The following is a 21,908-nucleotide window of genomic DNA, read 5'->3' as shown; positions in this document are numbered from 1 at the left end:
AAAATACTTGGTGGTTTAATCTATTAATTAAACTATACTCTTAATTTAGTTAAATTTAAACCATGTCATTATGGAATTATTAATTCTCTTTTAATTAAACACTTTAATTATCTATTAATAAAGTCCATAAGAGTTAATTGAATTATTCAATAAAAACATCATAATTCCAATTATTAAATTCAAAATTAAAACCATTTAATTAATTGTTTAAGTTATGAACTCAAGAGTTTTAGAATTCAATTCTTTTTTTTATCATAAAAAAACTTTTTCCAAATTCCAAAACTTGAGGGCAAGTTTTGTAACTCTTGAAAACTTTTGGATTCCATAACTTATGGAGTTAAATACTTGTTTTATGATGAAACTTTTTATGTTCCATAACTTAAGAACAAGTTATGGAATTCTTTAAAACATTAAGACCAAGTTTTGTAACTCCATAAAAAACTTTGAATCAATTTTTTTAAAAACCTTTTCATATCCATAACTTATGGTGGTTTCAAAAAACTCTTTAGATCAAACTTTTAAAACTAATAAAATAATCATATCATTTTATCTTTTACTAAATTTGACCTAATTCAACTCATATAGCAAATGATTCAAATTTTACAAATAATTAGTTTTTCACAAAAAACAAGTAATTATCTTAAAATTTGACAAACGTCATGTTTTTTTTTTCTTTTTTTTCCAACTTTGAAAATAAAACATTTGCATCAATATAACAGAAAACAACCCATGGCTCTGATACCACTGTTGGGTTTTGCGCATTCTAACACTCCTATGGTGTACATGCAACCCTATAAACCTTGGATCTATGTTTTCTCTATTATACATGCAAATATTAACTATTCCAAGGTTTCATCCTAACTAGCATATTATGAAGCACCTATACTACAAAGTTCTAGTTAGATGACATACCTTTTGATGTAGCTTGATGTCTTCAAGCTTTAAGAGCTTAGCCCCAATAGCGTGGAAGCCTCAAATGGAATCACAAATCACCAAAACACCTTGGAAGAACTTGAGAGAATATGTATGCACACTAAAATCGGCCCACTCTTATTTTCACACACTTGTGCCAATTTTGTGAGCCAAGGACCCCTTTATATATTATGGAGGATTAGGGTTAAACCCTAATACCCATGACCTTTCATTTCCTAGGATCCATGGGTTAAAGCTCCATGGACTATCCATGAAGACTTAGCCCAACCTAAATGAACTTAGCCCACTACACATATATATCTAAGAGTCCATATTTAATTAGTTCTTTTTGATCACTTAATTAATTCTAAATTAATTCTTGATCAATACTAATTAAATAATATGATTCCATATTAATATATTAGAACTTATAATATATTAATATAAATCATAAATATACTATTCTCAAAAGACTATCCATATATATTGTGCCGGTGAAGTGCAACCCAAATGGACCATGCCAGGTCGGGTCAAGTACATACCAAATATATTTATGGACTTAGACATTAATCCAACAATAAGATTAAGTGTAATTCTAATACCTTGAAAAGCTTCAAAGTATAGCAGAACGAATAGGAAGAATCAATTAGGCAGAAAGATAAGAGTTTCTCCAATCTTAAAGGAAAAGAGAGCACTTTAGTATCATGTTTTATGATCATCCTAATGATTTCGAAACCATGTCACAATTGATCCTCTAAGCACACCTTAGTGCATTTATATGACTAAGAAGAGGAATCCGGAATTGCTGAAATTGTTAAATCAAAAGGATGAGTCATACTTCTTTCCAATATCAAGTTTTGGAGTCATATTCTAGTTGTACCTTGAGTGACATGTTCTAAGTAGGTTTATAACACCTCATGAAATGTGGAGTAGAAATGTTTCTTACTCTTGCACATTTGAAATTGGTAGTTGTGGTGTTTTGGCTAAAACAAAGACCAACTAAGACTAATTGTATGAAGTGTTTCTTGATAAGAACCCGCACTAACTCTTGAATATTTGTTTGTCAAGGAATGTTCCTTAAAATAGAATCTTATATGTCAAGAAGTCAGTGGGAGTCTTAATGATCTTGAATAGTTTCAGAAACTAATCAAGAATAAATTTTTTGGTAATCACTAGCACACGACTTGAGGTTTATAACCTATCGTGTTGACATGATCTTGTTTACGTGCTCATTCCAGTTAAGTTGACTGTGCATGTGAGTTCTATGAGTTCTCATTTGATTGCGTAAGGCAAAGCACATTGATCAGTGAAAGTACATTGATTTGTGTAGGTAAGCTGATCAATAACTTGGAAGCACTGGTAAGCCCTTGTGCTAACCGGATGGAAAGAAATTAAGATTAAGCAAGTTCAGTCCATATGAGTTTAAATTTGTCATAAACCTTGTCTTATGATAGTGGTTGGAAATGACAAATTAACATGGATAGGAACACATACACTATAAAATCTAAGTGGTAAGAGGTTTCTCTCTACTTCATGAAAATGATTGTGAGGAAACACTTTCACGAGTAGATTTTAAAGGATTAGAGTAAGCAGTTGTGGTAATTGCGTTCTCAAATTCGAGTATGATTACGACATCCCTTTTCATAGTTCGAATTGTGAGAAATGGCAATTAGTTTGAACATTCTAGACTTATTGCTATAAGTTCTGAAAAGGTTTAGACACACACATAAGCTGTCTAATGAAAGGTGTAAGAGCTTGAAAAGTCTAGATAGAGACTTATCAAAGCACCACGTATCAGAAATCTGAACTTTGGTAAGAAAGTCAATAAGTATTGATTTTAGAAGTCCAGCTGGTTTCTAAGTACATGTCAAAGCTAATAGGAGCATAATTGTTATGTTGGTAAGAACATAATTGTTATGCTAGTGGGAGCGTGGTTATTATGTTAAGGTGTTGCAATTTAGCAATGCTATTTATAAGAAACAAAGTTCTAAATTTGCAAAGTTGCAGAATTTGGAAAACTGTTTCGCTATAGTAAGGCTTAAGGGAGAGGGCATTAATACTTCATTTCAAATTTAAAAACTTAGATTGAAATTTTAATCAAACTTAGTCATGGACATATATGAATATCATGTTGAAATGTTTCAACATAGGAAATTCTATATATGGGAATATTTTAGCAAAAGACTGGTCAAGTATCATGTCTTTATGTAAGACATTATGAATCGTATCCCATATGCTTCAGGTATAGGATCGATTTCGTATGCTGTAATACTCGCCTGTTCTGAATTTTCCAAATGTCTATCGCATTAAGAGGGAAAAATGATGAGAACTAGATATGACTAAAGTTGTTAAACAACTGTCAATGACAATCTGAGGTTTGCCAAAGATTGGTCGCTTGTGGACAGTTGGAAGTATAGTATTAAGCTGGACGGACCATATTGACATGTTTTAAATAGAGGTAACTCTTGTTCAGAATTGATAGTCATATGGCAATATGGAAATGTTTCCATAATGGGAGTTTGATATTAAGAATATTTATGTGAGTTAGAAACTTTTATGCAAGAAGGATGTTCAAGGAATGTACCTTGAATGTGAGACTTCATTTCAGGGAATTGTCTTGTAACAATCTCCAATGGAATGTTTTGTAATATCATTGGCCAAGTCTTTGTGACTTTGGTGCCTTGACATTACAAAAGGGATCATTGCATGTAAGTTTAGACTCTAACATATTCTAGTAGTGGCAAGAATTTCGTATTCGTACACTTGTGATAAGGATTTGGAATTGTGAAATGAGCATCATTGGAAATGTGTTCAATTGATCTATTTCACAAGGAAAGGACCATAGATAAACATAGTTTGCATGCTTGGAGCATGGGATGACTATTGTTTTAATTCAAGTATTGAGTTGATTGTTCGAAACATTATAAAATGAATAAGGTATAATCAATATGGTGATTAAATAATAAGGGTTTTATTTATATTCAAAAGTTTTGAGACCATATTGGATTAGGTTATTCTTGTGTTTCACTTAGCATGTTTTACTTCCCGAATAATAAGATTATTCAAACATCCACAGTCAATCATACTTTGGAAGTAAGTAATGAGGTAAGACTGTCGTGAACCCGACTGTAGATTGTCTAAGTGCTTAGACATAGCAAATGTCTGCTACAGTGTTCATGAGTACTCCTGAAATAATAATTTGAGTATTGGATTAAACCCACGCTCATTTGAATCACTTCATGGATTTTATCACGACTCACGAGTGATTGTGAGACGATAATATCTTATATTCTTGAAACGGAGACATATAGTTGTTGTTTACATGTTAGTTGTACATTGATAATACGTAAACGCATCAGTAAATTGATGTTATAAAACGTATTGTTGTGTGTGATTTGAAGAGTGAATAGTACAAGCATATGAGTCGAAGTTTATCCATTCCTTTTACCCTAAATGGGATAAAAGCGATATATGTGGGCCCCTCGATGATTTAGTGATGACACCCTAAGCGCTTGGCCAAGCCTGGACTAAGTTGATGTGTTCAATTGTAGTTTGAGTCAGTCATCATAAATCAGAAATCTTGAAACAAACCTTGGACATAGAGAATGATTATGATCCATGTCTCATGTCCATACGATATCTACTAGAATGGAGGAGTATTTGATCCCTTATCTAAAGGACGCGTTGCTGATAAGATCAGAGTTTGACAGCGGCTTTTGAGAGCTACGATTGCTAGTCAAATTTTGAAGTCATACTTGCAATAATAGTTATTAGACTTATCCAAGTAGGAGACTGTTGGATTATGTGTCTAAGCCCATAACTATATTTGGTATGTACTTTATTTGATATGTAGCATGGTCCTTTTGGGTTGCCTTCACTAATGCAACTTGATAGGATGACAAGTGGAGAGAAAGAGTAGGATTTATTATATGAATAATAAACTGGTACTCAGAATGATTTTATTAATATATTATTTGTAAATCATATTATTAATTAGTAATTAATCATAAATTAATTTGATATTAATTTTGGGGTTAAAGGAACTGATTAATAATTAAGGGACTGTTTTGCAAATCATTGATAGTTGCAAAATTGGGCTGATGGACTCCATAGAGTGGAGTGGACGAAATCCTATTGGGAAGCCCAATAGATTTCGTCCAAGGGCTCTAAAGAGGGAATCCATGGGTTGCTTGTTGCCTAAACAAGGTATTAGGGTTTCCTCCTGAAAACTCTAGCAGCCACAGCTATTTAAAGACCCTTATACCTAAGGATTTCGTATCTATGTCTTCTAAGAGTTGCCCTAGCCGAATTCCACCTCTCTCCTACTCATCCTTTGCATTGAGTGTTTGTGACTCCAATAGAGGTGCAACACTTGGGGCACTAGGCTTTCAGAAGTCAAGATCAAGAATGATTGTTCTTTCTATTACAATATAACAAGTGAGGTAATCATCTAACCCTAGTTTATACATAGATTTCGAAAATTGTGTGCTAGTCATAGGGTTATTGCTTTGGAGTTTGTATTTGCATGTTCAATAGAGAAAAACTTAGATCCAAAGCAATTAGGGTTGCATGATCAAATAGGAATGTTGTTATGCTCAAAACCCATCAAAACCATAGAGGGATTGGAGGAAGAGGGAATAGCAAATTTGAGCTTTGAGGCATCCCCTTCAACTATAGTAACTTTAGTGTCATTATCCTCGAACACTAACACTTCATCAGCTTCTTCGTCATCTTCTTCAGATAGTGGATCATCTGATACCTTGTTTGACTCAAGCACATCACTAGTTGTTTTATCGACATCATTTGGTGGATCATCCTAAATTCAATTCATTTCGGGAACATCACCTGCAACAACTTTTTGAGGAGGATCATCTAATTGAATTGTTAACTTGGGAACATCTCCACTGGATTTCTTTCTTAACTTCTTCTCGGCATTGCTTGATGGATCATCCAAAGAACGGGGAACATCATCGATTTGCTTTATTAGTTCGGAGTGAGAGAAGAAGGTGTCGGCTTCTAAAAAGAGCTCGTCAGCGGACAAATTGTTGATGTCTTTCTCTTTGGGGAATATCACATGTTTTCGTTCCTTCTTCTTTTGGAGAAAGAAGAGAATATGCTTTAGTGTATGATCATGATAATGATTGTATAACCTAAGAACAACGGGATCCGAAAAAGATATTTTAGTAGCACCAGAACTTCCTTTACCTGTGGTGGGTACCGGTTTGGTTGTGGCTTTCGATAAAGTAGGGACTGCCCCTTTCTCAGAAAGCTTAGGACTTTCGATAGGGGTCAGAACTTATGCTTGTGCAGAAAGAATAGTGGGATTAAGAGTGACTCGTTAGTGTGTCCCAGGGGGTTCCAATGGACATTGTTCAACATCGACACCATCTTTTTGAGAGGATGATCGTAGATCATGTGCACACTCCCCGTGTGTATGTGTGTGTGTGCATATAATATTAAAACTCCAAAGGGGACTTCGAAAGAGTGAACATGTGGGATTTGCTGAGATCCATAGTCATGTCCTTACCGATCTGTGAATCTTGTTGGGAGGAATCGCCAGTTTTGGCTCTCTTTTTGGCTTTTGGCTTTGATGGAGAAATCATTGTTCTTTTCTTAGACATGCTCTTTTTCTTGGCTCCTATAATAAATGGTCTCTCTCTTTTCGAGGGAGGAACACTAGCTGCTTAGGTAGGAAGCGATGGGTCAATCACTTTCGATGCAGCTAAGTGTTTTGCTTTGAAAATAGATTCGGAAGGGAGAGAGGCGAGCATATGCTCTTGCAAACGTCGGATTGGACAAAATTCAAATTGATTCTGAAGACGGTAAGACTGAATAGTTTTGAAGGAAAAGTACACCTCATTAATAGATGTGTTGATCGGAATGGCTTCATGTCGTTCCGAGTAGAGTTCTTGTAGAGTGAGAGCCCATAATTTCGGACTCGGAATCTCGTTGCTTTTCCTTCGATCAACAAATTTCTGAAAATCGTCCCACATGATCATCGAAAGGCCAACAACAGATTCATCACCTATGTAGATGTTGTTGACCAAGTATAGTCATTCCTCGCTCATCGTGTATAAGCCGCCAAACTTGCCTGATAAACCCTTCATTATCATGTTCATCAGACTTGTCCAAATCCCAGGAACAACTGATTTCTTGAACTCTTAGGGTACTTAGATGACTTTAAACCCAATTTCAGTTAAGATACTTTGAAATGTCTCAAAAGAGGGTTCTTTCGCCATGAAATCCTCTGGGTTTTCTTCGATGCCAATAAGCCTGAGGAAAGTAGCTTTGGTGACAGAGACAATCATTTCATCAGTAATCATTACCTCAATGTTGTCATAAAAAATGAGAATGCATTCAAAATCCTTGTGAATGAGGTTGTGTGGAAATTTGGGGTTGGGGATTTTTGTGAGAGGAGCGGTGATACAGTGGTGGGAGATGAATTCCTCCATAAATGCAACGGATTCACCATAGTCAGAGGGATTTAGAGAGAAAAGTTGAGTTTTGTCTTTGAGAATCATCTCATTTGAGGATGATTATGCTTATCCCTTCGATGACTTCTTGGATTTTGGGGATTTTGCAGTTTTGGGAGCCATGGAAACAGTTTTGGAGCTTTTTGTGAAAGAGAACAGTATATAGAAAATTCTAGGGCTTGCAAGAAAAATATGTGTAACACACCGTTTTCACTTTACAATAGAATGTCACTACTATAAAAATACCCTTAAATGACAAATATTGCGTTTCGTAAAAACACAGATGACACGTAAATATGTGTCAAGGAAGGCCCTGCCATAATGGAAGACGACACACTTTTGTGCGCCGTAAAATTACGATGCGCATTTACGACACACATTGCATGTCATTGAATCCCTTGTCATAATGGAAAACGACACACATTTGCGTGTCGTAACCTTACGACTCGCATTGCATATCATTAAAGCCTCTGTCAAAAAGAAAAACGACACGCATTTTTGCGTGTCATCATTTTAAATGTTTTAAAAATTATATATGTTGATAGATTTAGTAATTTTCAAATTAAATAACACATTAAAAGTCTCATAATACAAAATAAAATACCATAAATAAGAAAGATAATTCATTGCACTAATATGTCAAATATAAATAATCATTCCAATAGTAAGTAAATGTAATACATTGCTAATATTGCATAATATTTATTATAGAAAAACAAAACATTTACGGCATTAAAAGGAACTTGTGAGTAATTTCTCCTTTGACAATCTTCATGGCAGCTTTAAGCCTTGCAACCTCACCACTTGAAGATGTATCAACTCAACCAGTGTCAACTCTTTTTCTACAAGTTTACAGCACTTGGGGAGATAAAATGATTTATGTAGTTAAAAAAAAGTAAATTATGTTTTTTTTTCAAGTCAAATCAATTAAGTATGCTACTATTTCTTGCATTTTAACCAAAAAAAGGCATAAATACATGAAATAGCAACTTATTTTTCAAGAAATAGCAAAGTACATTGCTATTTCATGCACTTGCCCAATGTGAGAGGAATTGGCCCAATGTGACAGGAATTAGCCCTGAAAGGCTATTTTATGTGTTTATTATAATAATAAATCGATAAATTAGATAATAATAGCATTTTAAAGGTAAAGGTTACCAAGCAACAAAAAGCCAACTTGACTGAGTCAGATCACATCTCATGTATGTATTCAGCTCTGGAAATATGGATTCAAGATATGAAATCTGTAACCCCAAAACATTTTGTAAGTCATCAAAAAGTCAACCATCTTATTGCATATTTTGCTCCTAAATGGAATGTTGTTGCATAAATGCTCATTTAACCCTGCACACATTTACATGTTAATTGAAAGATCTGCATTACTTTATGAGGTCAGATTGAGGTGCCCTTCTATATCCTTGTTGGTAGAATTCATATATGGTCAAGCAGCTAGGTTGTATCTAGGAGACACACATATTTGGTCTACTACTAGAGTTCAACAAGAAGACCTTTTGGGACCAACTCTCTTTGCCCTTGTATTGCACCAACTCTTGCATAATATTAGAGACAATTGAAAGCTTCTTCTCCATGCATGACACCTTGATGATGGCACGCTTATTGGAGATTCGGAGGAGGTGCCCATAATTGGGCCTTCAGTTGAATATCAAGAACCGAGCTCTCTTGGCCCTCGTATGATGGTAGGAAGCAACATGAGGGGCTATTCCCGGTTGGCATCAGGAGGCCGCCATTGGGGGTGAAACTTCTCGTGGGAGTTGTTAGTAGATATGCTAGTTTCATTAGTACTTTAGCCATAAAGAGAGCTGAAAACGATGTGGATTTGATGCGCCTTCTTCCACAATTATCTGACCCGTAGAGTGAGCTCCTTCTAATTCGGTCTTGTATGGGTATTGCTAAAATTTTCTTTGGGCTGAGGACGTGCCAACCCGTTCACATGGAGGAGGCGGCGTTATTCTTTGATAATGGGCTGCGCGGGGCGATTAAGGGCATTATGGTTTGTGGTGACCCTTTCTTTGGCGACATACAGTGGAGAATTGCTTCCTTACCTATTAGGTTTGGTGGTTTGGTTTTTTGGGTTTATATTCGGCAGTAGAGGCTACCTCATATGCTTTTGTTGCCTCAAGGGCCATATCTTGGGTATTGCAAGACCACATCTTACGGAATAGTGGCATACATTGTATAGATTCTGATTATGCTTGTGCCCTTGGCTTCTCTTTGTTACAAGCTTCTGGACATTGACCTTAGCAGTTTTACTACTAAGGACACCGCCCCCCTAAATCCCAGAATACACTGGCGAGTGCCATTTTTAGTAAAATTGTCCAAGATATGGAAGTGCATTTCAACATGATGGCTCGACAGAAAACAATTTTTGAGTGTTTACATGCACCACATGCTCAAGCTTTTCTTCTAGCTATCCCTATAGATGGGCTTGGCCAACATATGTCTCTTGTGGAGTATTGTACCATCCTCAAATATCGGCTCATGATTCCAATATTCCCAGCTGACGAGATATGTACGGTGTGCCGCAAGGCATGTTTGGACTCTTTTGGAGAGCATGCAGTTCATTGCAAAGATGTAATTAAAACAAAGGCTTCTTTCTGGCATCAAGTATGATGGAATTAAACCACTCTGCCATTCCATTTTCAATAGCCTCACAGGCTATTCCACCTATAAAAAATGTCATGCACCAAGATTTAGGCTCCCTTGCCATCAAATGATCATAAGCAGCAGGATTGACTTCTCTGATCTTCTCCATATTCAATTTGAAGTCTCCCTCAACAGTTGACTTGGCAAATGTCCAAAACATATTCTTGAACTCTATACCACTAAAGACCTTTCTGAAATTTGCATACACATGTCTTGCACATTGTTTGTGCTCCACATGTGGCAGTACAACCTTTACAACTTCCAAAAGACCCTATCAATTACATTAAAACATTTCATTAGTAACTACTTGATACATGTATAAATGAAATGACAAATAAAGATAAGTGAAAATATTTCCTTGTGTTGATCAGAAATAACACACAAATCCAAGCCTCCTTGTAATTCCAGGTCATCATGTAATAGTTCCAAGAACCACTTCCAGTTGGGCTTGTTCTCATTTTCAACTACTGCCCAAGCAATGAGATACACATGGTTATTTGCATCCGTCCCTATGCCCGATAGCAGATCACCTTTACATTGTCCCTTCAAAAACTTCCATCAATCCCAATAACTCTTCGACAACCAACTTTCCATCCTTATTTGATAGCCTTAAAACATGTATACATTATATGGAAAATAGTAGTGTTATCAGGGTTTACAGTGACAAATATTTGAATTGTACTCCCTGGATTGGACCTCATCAACTCATGTCCATAATCCTAACTTTTGCATAGTGATCACTCAACTTTCCATCTATTAAAGAAATTTCACTACACTTTGCTCTATAAAATTTTGACCATGAAACCTGCTTTGAATAATAGCTTGCATTTCCTTACATTTCATATTTGGTTTCCTAACCATCACCTTCAGAAACTGCCTAGCTATCCATGTAGGATCTATAAGATTATCACTACGAAAATTCCTAACATAGGTATGTTGCTCAACCAGCTTTTTGATTTGGAATGATCTTTCAGTGCTCATTCATGAGGCCCTTACTACAAAGGGACATTGAAAATTTTCAGGGTCACTTGCACATACAACCATAAGCCTTATACTATCACATTTCTTGAACCTAATTGGATAACCCCTACTTATAGAGTAATTTGTCAAATAGAGCTTTAGTTGGTGTGGTGATTCATACTTCTCCCCACGAACTGGCTTCATATTGTTCCATTTCACCTTCGGATCATGGGTTGAGTACTGAAACTGCAATTTGTCTTCATCGTCACCCTCACTCTCACTCAGCTTCTCCTGTGGTGCTTCATCTTCCAAGATTCCTTCAAGATCATTTAGGTTTATCTCAGGTATGGTACATTCATCAAGCGCTTCGTCTGTGAGAGTGTTTAGGAACTCATCTTTGCATCGACTTCTTTGTTTCTGTTTGAAAAACTCATCCAATTCCACGTCAATGGTATCCAAGTCATCTACTGTCTCCATTATCACTACAAAACAAAAATTAATCAGAATATTATAAGGGAAACAAGATATTGGAGGACCACGTGGATTTTCTTACCTTTGATTCTTCTGAGGTAGGGTTTTGCTTCGATGGAGGGTAAGAAATAGTTTTTACAAAGGAGTGGACGATGGGGAGGTTAATGGAGGGTGATAAGGACGAGTCAGCTGGGGTAACCGGCTAATAGAAGGGTTACCGGTTCGAAGGGCTAAACTGGGGGTAATAGCCGGTAACCTGTCTTTTTTCATAAATGAAAATTAATTTATGATTAAATCATAAACTGGGACAAAAGTTTGAGACTTTTCCGCATATTTCCCTGTTATTATATATAATTGTTGTCTAGATTTCATTGTTTATATATATATATATATATATATATATATATATATGGAGAGGATCAAATGAGAACACCTAAAAGGTTGAGAACGCGAGAACAGTTCTGGACCAATCATTTTATAAGAGTATATTAGTAACTTTATATAAATATTAACTAATGATTTCCTAAAATCTAGGGATAATGATTTTAATTACCTAAAAAAATTAATAGTTCTTTTTAGTTAATGGAATATATATATATATATATATATATATATATATATATATATATATATATATATATATATATATATAAATATTTTTTTTATGATTTTTCCCAAAAATAATTTATGACTGTTTCTTTTTCTTTAAAAGGAAATTAGTACAACTCAAATCACAAATGAATCCACTTTTATTTACGATCCCATTTTAATACATTTCTATTCACAATCACAAATGAATATACACTGTTATTCACAAATATCACAAATGGATACCGTTTTAATCACAAATGAATATAACAAAATAGTATATAAATTACATCTAAAAGATTCACATTTTTCTTTCACAAATGATTAAAGTTATAATCGTAAATAAATAAATCAGTTGTGTATCGACATATAGTTGTAAATTTGTAATCTTAAATGAACATAACACAAGTTACTGATAAAACATCAACTAAAGCTGTAATAATAAATAAACAAAACACATTTACAATCATATATGAATATAATTATAATCACAAATGAAAATCACAATGTCTTAATATATTATAATCATAAATGAATAGAATACATTTCTACTCCTTCCAAGTTGTTGAAGATGTTCATTCATCCTTCATCATTACAATCATTTAGGTCGTCCGTATTAACTCGACCCATCTACAAGAAATCAAAGAAATTTTTTGTATTATTGTCAACAAAGTGCTTAACTCATTAACCAAATACACTTTTAATCAAAAATTAATAAAGACCGACTATAATCATCGACAAGAAATAAATCTATATTAAAAAACAAACAAAAAAACAAATATGCACAAATGAATAAATCACCTTCCAAACGACTCTTATAGACTAAAGAAGTAAACCTCCTTCATGATTAAACTCAAAAAATATTGCATTCTTTTAGTCATTAATGATTGTAACTTAAACAAAACAAAAATCAATTTTTGCTTTATTTCTCACAAAAAAAAGACACGAGTGTCGCATTTACGTGGCAAACAACCTTAAAGAAATACTCACTGAAAGCTACAGTTAAGAAAAACCAACTCAAATACAAATAATCAAAAAGTAAACTTCAAAAATCATTAAACAGGGTGAAAATTATCATTCATTCATATCAGATTAGCAAAAAAATCACAATATTCAGTTTGGTTTTAGAATCAGAAATCTTACCTCAGTCTTCAAATTTCAAAATTCGAAGCTTGAAAACTTCATAATCAGAAATCCACCAAGAAAAAAGTAGGGAACCAAAGACTCTTGTATTCAAAATCAGAAATCGGGTTAGCAAAAAAATCACAATATTCAAAAAGTAAAGTTCAAAAATCATTAAACAAAGTTAAAATTATCATTTATTCATATCAGATTAGCAAAAAAATCACAATATTCAGTTTGGTTTTAGAATAAGAAATCAAACCTTAGTCGTCAAATTTCAGAATTCAGAGCTTGAAAACTTCATAATCAGAAATCCACCAATAAAAAAGTAGGGAACCAAAGACTCTTGTATTCAAAATCAAAAATCGGGTTAACAAATAGCCAATAAAGTTGATTACCTGATAGATCTTAAACGATACTCCTTTTGCCAATGATTGACTTGCTGGTCTTGGTCAAAAAATTGAAGAACGAAGAACATGACTGTTCTGCATATCTATGTATATCCGTAACCCTAAAAACCGAGAGAAGGGCGGCATAAGGTGGACGCTTGGTGTGGCCATCGACTATGATGGTGATGTTTTGTCGGTGAAGCCTTGGAGGGTTTTGGTGATGGCAAGATCTGATGATGATAAAAGTATCATGGTGGCGTGCGTATGAGACGGTAAGATGATGAAGATGTCGATTGTATGCTGTAGGAAATTAGGTCAACGAAACAGAGAGGAAGAGAGTAATTATAGGAGTTTACAAAATTAGGGTAATGTTTATTTATCTTAATACCCTTTATAATTTTCTTTAATTTAAAATTTATATTTTAAACGTATTAATAATTAGAAAAATAACAATTAATTATAGCCACACATCTTAAAAAATAGATGGTTCGGATCTGTTCCCGCGTTCTCAACCTTTTAGGTGTTCTCACTTGATCCTACTCCTATATATATATATATATATATATATATATATATATATATATATATATATATATATATATATATATATATGAGTTTTGCTATTTTGCGCCTATACTTAATTAGTTTGTCATCGCCTATAGATCATGCCATGTAATTCAAACTAGGAAAAGGCCCGTGCTTTGCACGGGTCATTCTTTTTAGAAAAAAAATGAAGGGTAGAAGAATATGTTTGACGGAAATTCCAAAGAATAAAAAAAATAAAGGATAGAAGAATACGGTAGACGAAAATGATAAAGAATAAAGAAAAATGGTTGTAAGAAGTAAAAGTGAAAGTTTACTGACAAAAATATAAAGAAGTAAAAATAAAGTGGCAAAATTATAAAAATGAAAAGTTTGTTGAAACTTTAGTGGCAAAATTATAAAGAAGTAAAATAAAGTGGTCAAATTATGAAGATGAGAAGTTTCAACACTAAAATGTAGAAAAAATGTGGCAAAAGTCAGAAATAGAAAAGAGTACTGTTCTTTTTGTCCATGAGCTTTAATTAATATATATATATATATATATATATATATATATATATATATATATATATATATATATATATATATATATATATAGGGAAGGGTTATTTGGAAAACAAAAAAACCCTAAAAAAACCCTAAAAATCATAAAAATGCATAAAAAAATACTTAGAGATCACAAAAGTTTTTTTTGAAAAAATCGCAGTTTTTTATACAAAATCGGTGTTTTTTTTACAAAAAAAAAATTGATTTTTTATTTATTTTTTTCAGCGAATTTTAACAAAAACCTACGATTTTTTATAAAAAAAAATTCAAAAATATTTTTTGTGATCTCTAAGTATTTTTTTTATGCATTTTTATGATTTTTAGGGTTTTTTTAGGGTTTTTTTGTTTTCCATAGAACCTAAACCTATATATATATATATATATATATATATATATATATATATATATATATATATATATATATAACGATGCATAACTACATAAATGAGTTTTTTCTTTTATCCACAAAGCATCAATTTGAAAAAATGGTCACTAAACTATTTCCACTTATTCACAAACCGGCTGAAATTATTTCCTTTAAATATTTAATGCTTTAAATAGTTATAAGTATAGCCCTTCGGGCAGCGTTTGGCAGCTAGTATTTGACTGGACATAACAAAACTAAAATTTTAAAGAGGCGTTTGGCAAACATTAGACTGGAACAAAATGAAATTTTGACCAAGTCAAATGAGACTATTTGTTAAAAAATTAGTCCCACCCAATAGGGTGGAACACAATAGAACACGTCTTCCATTTTCAAGTATGACAAAAATGCCCTAACATATGTTATCTATTCATTCGTTACTGACTTCTTCTTCATTCAGTCGTTTTAATGTCTCGTTCTTGTTCTGTTCTAACTTTATTAAACAAAATCTAACAACTTGTTCTGTTCTGTTCCAGTCCTACCAAACGCTATATAAATAAATTGTTTTGTTCTGTCCAGTCCTTTTCAGTCCAGTCCTGTTCCATCCAGTCCATCTGTCAAACGCTACCTTAAAGTTTTACCGTTTACATGTATTTCAACTTTATCTAAAATATAGTCATTTTTTGTTTATTGTTTTTACATTAGGTCCATTTATTTGATTATATAAAGTCTTATATATTAATTTTAAAGACTTATATAAATTGTCTCTTTCTAATAACAAATTTATAAATAATAGTATCAAAAATATTAAATTAATAAACCCAACACAACTCACAAATTAACACACTAGTTTTATAACTTTTTCACAAGTCTATTTTTTCCAATAACTATACATCATGAGTTTTTTAATATATACCTTACATAGAAATCATATATAATTAGTTTTTTATTCTTAAGTAGAAAACGTGTATACAATCATCAATATTGATAGTGATATTTGAATTGTTTATTGCCGTCTTAATTTTTCTTTTAGATTAAAAGATTAACAGACGGTGCTGTTATTGAACTTATAAAAGAACAAAAAGCCTGTTTTTGTTGCAAATATTGCATATTTGTTTGGTCAAAAAAAAAAAAAATACAAATGATAACCAATTACAATCTATGTGTCGTCATAAAATATTTTATTATGATAAAGATGAATTTCAGTTTCATGCCATGTTTTTAAATATGAAGATAATTAGATCAAAGAGTGATAAAATAGGTAATACTAGTTGGCAAATGGTGACAGCTAAGAGACAGCATCAACAATCGAACAACGACACGTCACCATGCACAGCTAGGACCTCCCAAAGTCCTACCATGCCCATGTGGACACGTCTTCTCCATGTTTTCATTTTCTTATTTACAAAAAAATTTCAATAAAACATCAATAACGTGTTAGTTAATAATATAAAATAAAAAATTTAGTGAACCATAACTATTTCAACTCACAACCATATATTTGACGACCACGCATTAGCAAATAAATGCTTTACAGATAAATTCCAAAAAAATGATTGTACCTTTAAAACAAATAACAAAATAAAAAATATATTTTTCCAAAGGAAAGAAGTATATTCTTAAAAAGATTAAAAGTACTTTTATAAACTATTACTTTAAAAATATAATTGACCTTTTTTTGGTGACAGCGTTTCTAAATTATTTTCCGCATAAAGTTTAAACCACAACTCACATTTATATTACGTAAAATAATACAATGATTTTACCACAATCTTTCGTTTCACTGATGATTTATTTGTTTTTAGCTATAATAATAAAGATTAAACGATACATTATAATCACATATGTGTAATTAATGTGAAAAGACAAAAGATTAAACACGCCGCATGAGGAACATGTCACAAAAAAAAAAATGTGAACCAATCATATTTGGACACTATATATATATAAATATTTTACTATTAACTACGTGTTTTTTCTTCCTCCTCCTTACAAAACCTAATAATTTCATTTTCTCTTTTCGTATCTTTCTTATTTTATGTGGATACAGTCGCCGGAGCTGTGATTTTCTCTCTCTCTTTCTCTTTCTCTCTCCATCGATCTCGACTCAAATCTATCCACCTGCCTTTGTCCTTTGCAGTTTGCACATTAACTTTCTTCCATTCTCTCTTCATCACATCTTCCAAATCCATTTCTCTCTGCGATTGCCGGATCTTCATTTGTATTTGCTCCATATATTTTCTAAATAAAACACTGATTTCTCTGTTCAATTAACGAAATTCAAGTTTCCAGTTCGCCTACGTATCTCGGAAGTTTTCTGCAGTGAATGATGTACAGAATCCCAATATTAGGGATTCCGGCGTTCTAGTTTCAACGCCTAATCTATTCCAACTTGTATGTTTACGTGATATAGCCCGGGCCTGAGGCTCGGGGATCCGAAACAATGACTTCAGAGAATGACCAAGAAGATTGGATCAGAGAGGTTCCCAAAGTCAGCAATGCATATCTGCAAAAATTCAGACTCTACGAGACTCGCTCTGTATAATTTTAATTCTCTTCTCCTTCTTCTCCCAACTTTTTTTAGTACTACTGTTTTGATTCTATGATCTTCTGCTTTCCGTCATCAATTTGTTAAATTTGGTTTCATGTAATTGGTATACAAGCAATTAAGCATATTCCAGATGCTATAAGGATACGTCCATCAATTAGCAGTGAAACAGTTCTTGATGGGGCATATTTGGAGCTAAAACATAAGTTTTTTAGTTCACCGACAAAAACCTTTATGTGCTTTACCTTTTTTCCAGTCCACACATGTTAAACTGTTTGTAGGTTTATCTTTTTGTGCAATTAATACTGGCTTGTAGATTATGCTTTGTGGTTTATGTGTATACCTATTTCTGTATCGTTCTATCTTTTGCTTAACTTGATCAGATCCTTGTGTAATTATATATATATATATATATATATATATATATATATATATATATATATATATATATATATATCTTCACTGCTAATCAATATCAAAATTTTGCCTCTTACAGAACTTTTATATGATCGGACGGAGTAAAGATAGATCAACTTGGAGAGTTTTAAAGATTGACAGGTCAGAACCTACCGAGCTAAATATCACGGAAGATCCCACCACATACACTGAAATTGAATGCTGTGAACTGTTAAAGCGAATCCATGATGGAAACAACCCCACAGGAGGGCTTAGATTTGTTACCACTTGTTATGGAATTGTTGGTATGCTCTATTCCTGTTACCAAATCAATCCACATCTAACAATCACTTATTCTCACTTTTCACAATTCTTTATTGTGATTTTAGGGTTCATAAAGTTTCTGGGACCTTATTACATGCTGCTCATTACAAAAAGAAGGAAGATTGGTGTAATCTGTGGTCATGCAGTATATGCAATCACCAAAAGCGAGATCTTACCAATTCCCAATTCTTCTGTTCAACCCAGCGTGGCTTACTCCAAGAATGAGAACAGGTCTTTTGTCAATTCTGCATATAAATGTTTGCTTATTACAGGTCTTTGTTTTAATGTTTGATTTCATTGAATATATAGATACAAAAAGCTCCTATGCTCAGTGGATCTTACAAAGGACTTCTATTTCAGCTACTCCTATCGTGTCATGCATAGTTTTCAAAAGAATCTATCTACTCACGAGAAAGGGCAGTTTCTTAATGAAACAATGTTTGTTTGGAATGAATTCTTAACTAGCACAATTCAGAATCAGTTGAAGAATAATCTGTGGACAGTAGCACTAGTTTATGGCTACTTTAAACAGGTATATCTAGCATTCATAATAACTCTCTAATCAAGTAATATATATCTAGCATTCATATTTCTTCTTATAAAAAACTAGGTCAAACTTTCAATAGCAGAAAAAGACTTCAAGTTGACCCTCATTGCTAGACGATCTCGCCATTATGCTGGAACTAGGTACGATTTCCTTCATCTTTGGAAACCTCAGTTTTGTTAGGTTCATTGCTCATGTAACTTGGTTCATTATATTTCTATTTTTTTATATATATAGATACTTGAAACGAGGGGTAAATGAGAAAGGTCGTGTTGCAAATGATGTTGAAACAGAACAGATTGTATTTGAAGATGTCCCTGAAGGATGCCCTGTGCAAATAAGCTCTGTTGTTCAAAACCGGGGTTCAATACCCCTCTTCTGGTCACAGGAAACTTCACGTTTGAATATTAAACCTGATATCATATGTAAGAGTAATAAAAACACTTAAAAACCTGTTTAAATTTAAACATTTTGTCATTTTCATTCCCCTAATAATTACTTCCCTATCTATTCTAGTGTCAAAAAAAGACCAAAAGTACAATGCCACAAGACTTCACTTCGAGAATCTTGTCAAGAGATATGGAAATCCAATAATTATATTGAATCTGATCAAGGTATATAAACTTCCATTTATAGAAAGAAATAAGAATATCCATTTTTGTTTTCTTTTAAAATATTTTTAATACCATTTTGCAGACGAAAGAAAAGAGACCCCGAGAATCCCTCCTGCGAGTGGAGTTTGCTAATGCGATTGAGCTGATTAATAAAGATCTACCCGAGGAAAACCGTTTAAAGTTTCTTCATTGGGATTTAAACAAATATTCAAGAAACAAATCTACAAATGTGTTGGCACTTTTGGGGAAAGTAGCAACTTATGCATTGAACCTAACTGGGTTGTTTTATTGTCAAGTGATCCCAAATTCAATATCCCAAGATTTGACAAAAAGTGAGGGTTTTAGTGTGAAGCCTCCTCAATACCAAACAGGGGTTTTGAGAACAAACTGTATAGACTGTTTGGATCGAACAAATGTTGCTCAATTTGCTTATGGTTGGGCTGCACTTGGGCGTCAACTTCACACCATGGGATACATAGACACCACAGTTATTGAGCTTGATTCCAATTTAGCAGAAGATTTAATGAAAGTTTATGAAAAAATGGGTGACACTTTAGCACTTCAATACGGTGGTTCTGCAGCCCACAATAAGGTAATCAATCCTCTGTTTTTTACTTTTACCTGTTACATATTCAGAAATTTTGGACTTCAATATTGTTTTAAAATCTATATATAGATATTTTGTCAAAGAAGAGGTCAATGGAAAGCAGCAACTCAGTCACAGGAGTTTTTTAGAACCCTACAACGTTACTATAGTAACGCATACATGGATGGAGAAAAACAGGATGCAATTAATGTGTAAGTGTAGTTTCTCAACATTTGATCTTAATTAATGTTTAATTCATCATTATTATTATACTCCATGTCTATGAATATGAAGTGAAGTAATAAGTCAATGTTTTGATCAGGTTTCTAGGTCATTATCAGCCACAAATAGGTAAACCTGCATTATGGGAATTGGATTCAGATCAACATTATGATGTTGGAAGCCGGGGTTCTAATTTTTTTGTGGAAAAAACTAGGTTTGTTTATAACTTAATATATATATATTTTTTTTATGTTGCATTTGCATTGGATGGTTATTAGTTTTGGTTAAATGCAGGATGATTAAAAGGTCGTTATCGGTTGGGAACATGATGTTTGATGGGAATGTACTTGGTGCTATTGGAATGACCCAAAAGAATGAAGAAGAAATACAATCAGAATCTTTACATGAAATCTCTTGTGAAAGTGATTCAACTTACCCAAAAGAAACCCCAAATAGTGATCACGTATTTTACAACAGGGATTCTTTCAACTGTTCAAATTTTCTTGATGTTGATTGGCTTTCATCATCTGGGAATTCATGTGAAGATGAAACATATGAAAGGTAAGTAGTAACCTTTTAATTCTTTTTACAAGTGGTTATATATTGTTATTGGTGAGTGAAATTGTAAATCACTAATCCCTAACCTTGTGGGGTCCAGGTCAACACTTGTAGGGTCGCCTATGGGTGGTCAATCGTCTGAAAATGTGGTAAATGAGATGTGCACTTTCGCTAGTGATTCTGAGATATGTGATAATGTGAAGGTCAGTTTTTATTTATTTGTTTTGTTGTGGTTAACTTATTTTATATACAAGTTAAAATTAAATGATTCTTTTTTTTTTTTTTTTTTTTTTATGTAGGGTGTTAAAGGCGGGTTTTCGGATAGATTTGCAGAATGGGTGACCCATGGGGATATTATGTTCCCTTGATCAGTTTTGCTTTTGCCAACGACAAAAAAGAAAAGAAAAATGTAAAAATCTTCTACTTACCCATAAACCAAAGGATGTGGGTTGCTGAGCTAAAATAAATGGTGAGAGAGTACCATTAGAGAGACAAAAAAAATGATATGATATAAAACCCTTAAAAAAAATGAAAAAGTATGTTTAACTAAAAAATGAAAAGTATGTTAACAACCCTTGTAAAAAATATATATATTAAAAAGCATACATGAGACCAGACCCCCATCTAAAAACACTAGTACAAGTACAGAAGAGTAAAAAACTAAGTTGCTTTTGACAATATTTGAATCTTTGTAAATATATATATTTTTGTATTGTATTTTACTTATTTAGTCAGGTTGGAGATTCATTTGATGCTGTTCTTTCTTCTTCCTATTTTGCATGTGTTTTTTTTAGTTTATAAACCTAACCTCTCATATATATATATATATATATATATATATATATATATATATATATATATATATATATATATATGAATACAGATGTTTACTGTTACTCACAAGTCTTGATATGAATGTCATTTTAAACTGAAATTGTGCTGCACATTGTTCATCCATTCTAAGGACACCAGAAGCATAATCTTCGTAAAATACCACTTGGACGCCTTATCATACATTGTGTACAAATAAAGCCCCTTTTACTATGTTTGATGGTTTAAATTGTTTTTTTTTGTAAGCCATGTG

The 21,908-nt window shown here is 33.0% G+C and overlaps 1 protein-coding gene across 1 annotated transcript; it reads left to right on the top strand.

Moving 5' to 3' along the window:
- Positions 1-17,048: 17,048 nt before the first annotated feature.
- On the top strand, positions 17,049-21,571 carry LOC145117074 (phosphoinositide phosphatase SAC2-like). Its single transcript, XM_079053380.1, has 13 exons — positions 17,049-17,571; positions 18,077-18,281; positions 18,366-18,531; positions 18,610-18,832; positions 18,911-18,987; positions 19,082-19,269; positions 19,361-19,458; positions 19,541-20,050; positions 20,135-20,256; positions 20,367-20,480; positions 20,561-20,827; positions 20,925-21,027; positions 21,124-21,571. Exons 1-13 carry the CDS (start codon positions 17,476-17,478, stop codon positions 21,190-21,192), a joined length of 2,238 nt encoding a protein of 745 aa, XP_078909506.1. The 5' UTR covers positions 17,049-17,475; the 3' UTR covers positions 21,193-21,571.
- Positions 21,572-21,908: the final 337 nt, after the last annotated feature.

This window comes from Lactuca virosa, chromosome 5 (assembly GCF_052849685.1).
Source record: "Lactuca virosa cultivar CGN04683 chromosome 5, Lactuca_virosa_CGN04683_v6, whole genome shotgun sequence".
Taxonomy (NCBI): domain Eukaryota; kingdom Viridiplantae; phylum Streptophyta; class Magnoliopsida; order Asterales; family Asteraceae; genus Lactuca; species Lactuca virosa.
The sequence above is the reverse complement of the archived record's forward strand: the minus strand, read 5'-3'. Positions and strand labels throughout refer to the sequence as shown.